An 8,875-nucleotide genomic window follows, 5' to 3' on the forward strand; every position below is an offset into this window, starting at 1 on the left:
AGATTTAGAATACATATTATATTTGTATAGTCCTAGAATTAAAATACTTATCATATCTTTATGGCTCTAGAATTAGAACACATATTATATATTTGTCATTCTAGAATTAGAACACATATTATATATATAGTTCTACAATTAAAACACATGATATCGGTATAGTTCTAGAATTAAAATACATATTATATCTGTATAGTTCTATAATTATAACACATTTATATTTGTCATTCTACAATCAGAACATAGTATATTTGTACACTTCTAGAATTAATACACATTCTATCTTTATTGTTCTAGAACTAGAATACATATTATATCTGTATAGTTCTAGAATTAGAATACATATTATATCTGTATGGTTCTAGAAATAAAACACATATTACATCTGTATAGTTCTAGAATTAAAACACATATTATATATGTATAGATCTATAATTTTTTGTCATTCTAGAATTAGAACACATATTATATATATAGTTCTGCAATTAAAACACATATTATATCTGTATAGTTCTACAATTAAAAGACATATTATATCTGTATTGTTCCAGGTCTAAAACACATACAGTGGGGAGAACAAGTATTTGAAACACTGCCAATTTTGCAGGTTTTCCTACTTACAAAGCATGTAGAGGTCTGTCATTTTTATCATAGGTACACTTCAACTGTGAGAGACGGAGTCTAAAACAAAAATCCAGAAAATCACATTGTATGATTTTTAAGTAATTAATTTGCATTTTTTTGCATGACATAAGTATTTGAAACATCAGAAAAGCAGAACATAATATTTGGTACAGAAACCTTTGTTTTGCAATTACAGAGATCATATGTTTCATGTCGTTCTTGACCTGGTTTGCACATACTGCAGTAGGAATTTTGGCCCACTACTCCATAATAATATATCTGTATGGTTCTAGAATGGTTATAGAATTAAAACACATATTATATCTGTATGTTTCTAGAATTAGAACACATAATATATAGTATACTTCTAGAATTATAACACATTTATATCTGTATAGTTCTAGAATTAAAACACATGTTATATATTTGTCATTCTAGAATTAGAACACATATTATATCTGTATAGTTCTAGAATTAGAACACATATTATATCTGTATAGTTCTAGAATTAAAACACATATTATATCTATATAGTTCTAGAATTGAAACACATATTATATCTATATAGTTCTAGAATTAAAACACATATTATATCTGTATAGTTCTAGAATTAGAACACATATTATATCTGTATAGTTCTAGAATTAGAACACATATTATATCTGTATAGTTCTAGAATTAAAACACATATTATATCTATATAGTTCCAGAATTAAAACACATATTATATCTATATAGTTCTAGAATTAAAACACATATCATATCTGTATAGTTCTAGAATTAAAACACATATTATATGTATATAGTTCTAGAATTAAAACACATATTACATATGTATAGTTCTAGAATTAAAACACATATTATATCTATATAGTTCTAGAATTAAAACACATATTATATCTGTATAGTTCTAGAATTGAAACACATATTATATCTGTATAGTTCTAGAATTGAAACACATATTATATGTATATAGTTCTAGAATTAAAACACATATTATATCTGTATAGTTCTAGAATTAAAACACATATTATATGTATATAGTTCTAGAATTAAAACACATATTATATCTGTATAGTTCTAGAATTAAAACACATATTATATCTGTATAGTTCTAGAATTGAAACACATATTATATCTGTATAGTTCTAGAATTAAAACACATATTATATGTATATAGTTCTAGAATTAGAACACATATTATATCTGAATGGTTCTAGAATTAAAACACATATTATATGTATATAGTTCTAGAATTAGAACACATATTATATCTGTATAGTTCTAGAATTAAAACACATATTATATCTATATAGTTCTAGAATTAAAACACATATTATATCTATATAGTTCTAGAATTAAAACACATATCATATCTGTATAGTTCTAGAATTAAAACACATATTATATGTATATAGTTCTAGAATTAAAACACATATCATATCTGTATAGTTCTAGAATTAAAACACATATTATATGTATATAGTTCTAGAATTAAAACACATATTATATCTGTATAGTTCTAGAATTAAAACACATATTATATCTATATAGTTCTAGAATTAGAACACATATTATATGTTCATGGTTCTAGAATTACAACACATAATCTATTTGTGGTTCTAGAATTAGTACACACTTCACCTCTTTCTCTCCTCTTTTCACATTAGACATGGCCTCCATGGCCTGCTTGTTTTTGTTGGTGAGGTGCAGTACCTTGGAGACGCGGTAGGAATAGGTAGACATCTTAGTGCTGATGTATGGTTGTGTCCCTTCGGGGCCAGAGGGGGAACAGTGGAGCAGTCGGAACAGGTTTTTCCTGAAGTTCTGCCCCACAAAGCTGTAGAGGATGGGGTTTACACAGCTGGTGATATAACATAAGACAAGATTAAATTAGTTCAGATAATACTTTATTGTCAATTGTCACAGAAACTGAAATGTGCTCCCCACCAGACTTGTCCTAGTCTGAAATCCATATCTGTTTTGTGCTAACATTCCACTCCCAGTACTTCGTGTCAAATGCCAAACATGTTGAGTCGACAAAAGTAGTGTAATAATAGCACAAACAGACTGGTTCCAGGCTAGATTTTTCCCAGTTGGCAACGGCATTCAAACCAGCGACCTTCCGGTTGCTGGCCCACCTATCTAACCTCTAGGTAGTCTCTTGTGGACAGACGCATGTAACATCTGACGCAATTATGCAAAACTTTAGTTCCGTGTTTCTGAGATGAACCTCAAAACTACCTGTTGAGGAAGGCGATGCAGATGGTAAAGGGCATGGCCGTGTCAATGAAGTCCACCATCACACAGTTAGTTACAACCTTCAGCTGGGCCAGCAGATCCATGAAGTGTAAAACCTGAGGACAGGAACAGAAAGAGAACATTCACGGAGGAACAGGATATAAATCAGGATAATAACATGATAATAACAGGATATAACAGGATAATAACAGGATAATAACAGGATATAACTGGATAATAACAGGATAATAACTGGATAATGACAGGATAAAAACAGGATAATAACAGGATATAACTTGATAATGATGGGATAATGACGGGATAATAACAGGATATCAACAGGATAATAACAGGATAAAAACAGGATAATAACAGGATAAAAACAGGATAATAACAGGATAGTGACAGGATAATAACAGGATAAGGATGGGATAACAACAGGATAATAACATGATAATGACAGGATAATTATGGGATAACAACAGGATGATAACATGATAATGACATGATAATAACAGGATATCAACGTGATAAAAACAGGACAATAACAGGATAATGCATGATAATGGCAGGATAATGACATGATAATGACAGGATAATAACAGGACATCAACAGGATAATAACAGGATAAAAACAGGATGATGACAGGAGATAAAACATGATAATAAAAGGATAATAACAGGATATCTACAGGATAATAACAGGATAAAAACAAGATAACAGGATAATAACAGGATAAAAACAGGATAATAACAGGATAATGACAGGATAATGACAGGATAATAACAGGATAAAAACAGGATAATGACAGGATAATCTGTTTAAAAGAATCAGTGGAAGAATTCCAAATACATTCACAGATTAAACTTTGAGGTTCTGCTGTATAAACCAAACAAGTCCTGACTATCTTCTCAAATGTTCTATTGTCGGAGCTAGCAGGTGTGGAAATAGTTGTTATTCAATTAACTGTGAAAAGAGGCTCACTGTATTGCACACTCCCATGTGATCAATATGTGTGACAATAGGATATATTTTCAATACGTCAGTCAGATGATGTAATAAAGACCTGAGTGGTCATTATCAAATACATCTATCATATGGAAGCATACATAGAATGCAGTGTCTATTTGGTCAATAAGTATTTGGTCAATAACAAACGTTTATCTCAATACTTTGTTATATACCCTTTGTTGGCAATGACAGAGGTCAACCGTTTTCTGTAAGTCTTCACAAGGTTTTCACACACTGTTGCTGGTATTTTGGCCCATTCATCCATGCAGATCTCCTCTAGAGCAGTGATGTTTTGGGGCTGTTGCTGGGCAACACATACTTTCAACTCTCTCCAAAGATTTTCTATGGGGTTGAGATCTGGAGACCACTCCAGGACCTTGAAATGCTTCTTTCGAAGCCACTCCTTCGTTGCCCGGGCGTTGTGTTTGGGATCATTGTCATGCTGAAAGACCCAGCCATGTTTCATCTTCAATGCCCTTGCTGATGGAAGGAGGTTTTCACTCAAAATCTCACAATACATGGCCCCATTCATTCTTTCCTTTACACGGATCAGTCGTCCTGGTCCCTTTGCAGAAAAACAGCCCCAAAGCATGATGTTTCCATCCCCATGCTTCACAGTAGGTATGATGTTCTTTGGATGCAACTCAGCATTCTTTGTCCTCCAAACACGACGAGTTGAGTTTTTACCAAAAAGTTGTATTTTGGTTTCATCTGACCATATGTCATTCTCCCAATCTTCTTCTGGATCATCCAAATGCTCTCTAGCAAACTTCAGACGGGCATGGACAGCGGTGTACTGGCTTAAGCAGGGGACACGTCTGGCACTGCAGGATTTGAATCCCTGGTGGCGTAGTGTGTTACTGATGGTAGGCTTTGTTACTTTGGTCCCAGCTCTCTGCAGGTCATTCACTAGGTCCCCCCGTGTGGTTCTGGGATTTTTGCTCGCCGATCTTGTGATCATTTTGACCCCACGGGGTGAGATCTTGCGTGGAGCCCCAGATCGAGGGAGATTATCAGTGGTCTTGTATGTCTTCCATTTCCTAATAATTACTCCCACAGTTGATTTCTTCAAACCAAGCTGCTTACCTATTGCAGATTCAGTCTTCCCAGCCTGGTGCAGGTCTACAATTTTGTTTCTGGTGTCCTTTGACAGCTCTTTGGTCTTAGCCATAGTGGAGTTTAGAGTGTGACTCTTTGAGGTTGTGGACAGGAGTCTTTTATACTGATAACAAGTTCAAACAGGTGCCATTAATACAGGTAACGAGTGGAGGACAGAGGAGCCTCTTAAAGAAGAAATTACAGGTCTGTGAGAGCCAGAAATCTTGCTAGTTTGTAGGTGACCAAATACTTATTTTCCACCATAATTTGCAAATAAATTCATAAAAAATCCTACAATGTGATTTTCTGGATTATTTTTCTCATTTTGTCTGTCATTGTTGAAGTGTACCTATGATGAAAATTTACAGGTCTCTCTCATCTTTTTAAGTGGTAGAACTTGCACAATTGGTGGCTGACTAAATACTTTTTTACCCCACTGTATCTATAGAATGCAGTGTGTGTAGAGTGAGTATCTTTAGAATGCAGTGTGTGTGTGGAGAGAGTCTCCTCCCACCTGGTGGGGCACCCAACACAGGAAAAAAACTAGGACAGCCGACGCCAGTATCCTCAACACCTCATCGTCCCTCGACCGGGTGGTCTTCTGGATGCTCCGCGCCCTGACCAAGGCTCCACCAATCAGGCAGTAGCAGGTGATGATGATGAAGAAGGGAAACAGGAACCCAAGGATGCTCTTCATCAGGCTGATGGTGAGGAGGAGGTGCCTGGAGCCCTGAACAATTTACTTAATTTATTTGTGAATAGTGGTGAGCTGCTCCAGATGGAGACCGTCTTAGATGGTCGGGATACAAACACAATGAGACTTCACAATCAACAGAAAAACTGTATTAGCACCAATTACCACAATATCAACATTTTCCTGTTTAAGAGTCACTCAATGAAAAAATAGCCCTAATCATGTCGAACCTCAGGGTGCAGTACGCCACACGTGGTGATGTTGTAGTTGGTGATGTGCATCAGGTCTCTGGTCAGGGCCGTGGGGACGGACAGCAGGAGGGCGAAGAGCAAAACCAGGACGCAGGTGATACGGGCGTAGAGCACAGTACGGCGCTGCCGCGACCTCACTGGGTGGACGATGGCCAGGTAGCGGTCGATGCTGAGCGCGGAGAGGAAGAAGATGGAGCTGTAGAGGTTGAACATAACCAGGCCAGCGCTGGCCTTACACAGGAACCCACCGAAGGGCCACTGGTAGCCTGTGGCTGTGAAGGTGGCCCACATGGGCAGGGTGATCAGGAAGGTAAGGTCTGAGATGGCTAGGTTGAGGACGAACACGTTGGCCACTGTCTTCAGCTTCATGTAACGGTAGATGACCGCCACCACCATGCTGTTCCCCACCATGCCGGTGACAAAGTTACAGCCGTACACTACCGGGATCAGGGTGAAGATGAAGTTGTGCCTCCCAGACATGCTGCAGTTCAGAAGGATACCTTCTCCTCCCGCCGTATAGTTCTCCATCGTTTAACAGCTGTATCCAGGTCCCAGGGCAACCAGTCAGTACTGTTATAGAAACACAACGACAGGAGAGGAGCCGTCATTATCAACAAGCCGTGAACACTGATGAACACAAGCAGCCTACAGCTTACACACTAACGTTACACCCTACACCCTTCACCATACACCCTAGACCCTACACACTACACCCTACAACCTACACCCTAATGTTACAGCATTCACCCTTCACCCTACACCCTACACCCTACACACTCCACACTACACCCTACACCCTACACCCTACACACTAAACCCTACACACTACACCCTACACCCTTCACCCTACACCCTACACCCTTCACCCTACACACTACACCCTACACCCTACACCTTAATGTTACAGCATTCACCCTACACCCTACACCCTAATGTTACAGCATTCACCCTACACCCTTCACCCTACACACTACACCCTACACCCTTTATCCTTCCTGTTTGGCCCTGCCCGGGGGTGTCCTCGGATGGGGCCACAGTGTCTCCTGACCCCTCCTGTCTCAGCCTCCAGTATTTATGCTGCAGTAGTTTATGTGTCGGGGGGCTAGGGTCAGTTTGTTATATCTGGAGTACTTCTCCTGTCCTATTCGGTGTCCTGTGTGAATCTAAGTGTGCGTTCTCTAATTCTCTCCTTCTCTCTTTCTCTCTCTCGGAGGACCTGAGCCCTAGGACCATGCCCCAGGACTACCTGACATGATGACTCCTTGCTGTCCCCAGTCCACCTGGCTGTGCTGCTGCTCCAGTTTCAACTGTTCTGCCTTATTATTATTCGACCATGCTGGTCATTTATGAACATTTGAACATCTTGGCCATGTTCTGTTATAATCTCCACCCGGCACAGCCAGAAGAGGACTGGCCACCCCACATAGCCTGGTTCCTCTCTAGGTTTCTTCCTAGGTTTTGGCCTTTCTAGGGAGTTTTTCCTAGCCACCGTGCTTCTACACCTGCATTGCTTGCTGTTTGGGGTTTTAGGCTGGGTTTATGTACAGCACTTTGAGATATCAGCTGATGTACGAAGGGCTATATAAATACATTTGATTTGATTTGATTTGATTCACCCTACACCCTAATGTTACAGCATTCACCCTACACCCTACGCCCTAATGTTACACCATTCACCCTACACCCTACACCCTAATGTTACAGCATTCCCCCTACACCCTACACCCTACACCCTAATGTTACAGCATTCACCCTACACCCTACACCCTAATGTTACACCCTACACCCTACACCCTACACCCTAATGTTACAGCATTCACCCTACACCCTACACCCTAATGTTACAGCATACACCCTACACCCTACACCCGACACACTACACCCTACACCCTTCACACTATACCCTACACCCTACACCCTAATGTTACAGCATTCACCCTACACCCTACACCCTAATGTTACAGCATTCACCCTACACCCTACACCATACACCCTAATGATACACCATTCACCCTACACCCTACACCCTAATGTTACAGAGAGAGAGAGAGAGAGACAGAGAGAGAGAGACAGAGAGAGAATTTACAAAAAAACAGAGCAAACTAGAATGCTATTTGGCCCCAAACTGTGACTGACCCTAAACAGAGAGGACACAGTGGCAGAATACCTGACCACTGTGACTGACCCTAAACAGAGAGTACACAGTGGCAGAATACCTGACCACTGTGACTGACCCTAAACAGAGAGGACACAGTGGCAGAATACCTGACCACTGTGACTGGCCCTAAACAGAGAGGACACAGCGGCAGAATACCTGACCACTGTGACTGGCCCAAACGTAAGGAAAGCTTTGACTATGTACAGACTCAGTGAGCATAGCCTGGCTATTGAGAAAGGCCGCCGTAGGCAGACATGGCTCTCAAGAGAAGACAGGCTATGTGCAACACTGCCCACAAAATGAGGTGGAAACTGAGCTGCACTTCCTAACCTCCTGCCAAATGTATGACCATATTAGAGAGACACATTTCCCTCAGATTACACAGATCCACAAAGAATTAGAAAACCTAGTCCCATATCTACTGGGTGAAATTCCACAGTGTCCCTTCACAGCAGCAAGATTCGTGACCTGTTGCCACAAGAAAAGGGCAATCAGTGAAGAACAAACACCATGTTAAATATACAACCCATATTTATGCTTATTTATTTCCCCTTTTGCCTTTTTTGTACATCGTTACAACACTGTAGATAAACATACTGTAATATAACAATTTAAATGTCTTTATTCTTTTGGAACTTTTGTGAGTAATTTGAACTGTTAATTTTTTATTGTTTATTTCACTTTTGTTAACGATCTATTTCACTTCCTCTGGCAATGTTAACATGTTTCCCATGCTAACAGAGCCCTTGAATTGAAAAGAAATTGATAGAGAGAGAGAGGTAGAGAGAGAAGAAAAG

General features: G+C 39.1%; 1 protein-coding gene across 1 annotated transcript; it reads right to left on the minus strand.

Moving 5' to 3' along the window:
- Nucleotides 1-2,220: 2,220 nt before the first annotated feature.
- On the minus strand, nucleotides 2,221-6,454 carry LOC110490877 (type-1 angiotensin II receptor-like). The gene is made up of 4 exons (XM_021564300.2): nucleotides 5,900-6,454; nucleotides 5,490-5,705; nucleotides 2,869-2,981; nucleotides 2,221-2,488 (listed from the first exon to the last, which is right to left on the minus strand). The coding sequence occupies exons 1-4, from the start codon at nucleotides 6,446-6,448 to the stop codon at nucleotides 2,221-2,223; spliced, it is 1,146 nt and encodes a 381-aa protein (XP_021419975.2). The 5' UTR covers nucleotides 6,449-6,454.
- Between the last annotated feature and the right edge of the window lie 2,421 nt (nucleotides 6,455-8,875).

The sequence above is a fragment of the Oncorhynchus mykiss genome, chromosome 15 (assembly GCF_013265735.2).
Source record: "Oncorhynchus mykiss isolate Arlee chromosome 15, USDA_OmykA_1.1, whole genome shotgun sequence".
Classification (NCBI taxonomy): domain Eukaryota; kingdom Metazoa; phylum Chordata; class Actinopteri; order Salmoniformes; family Salmonidae; genus Oncorhynchus; species Oncorhynchus mykiss.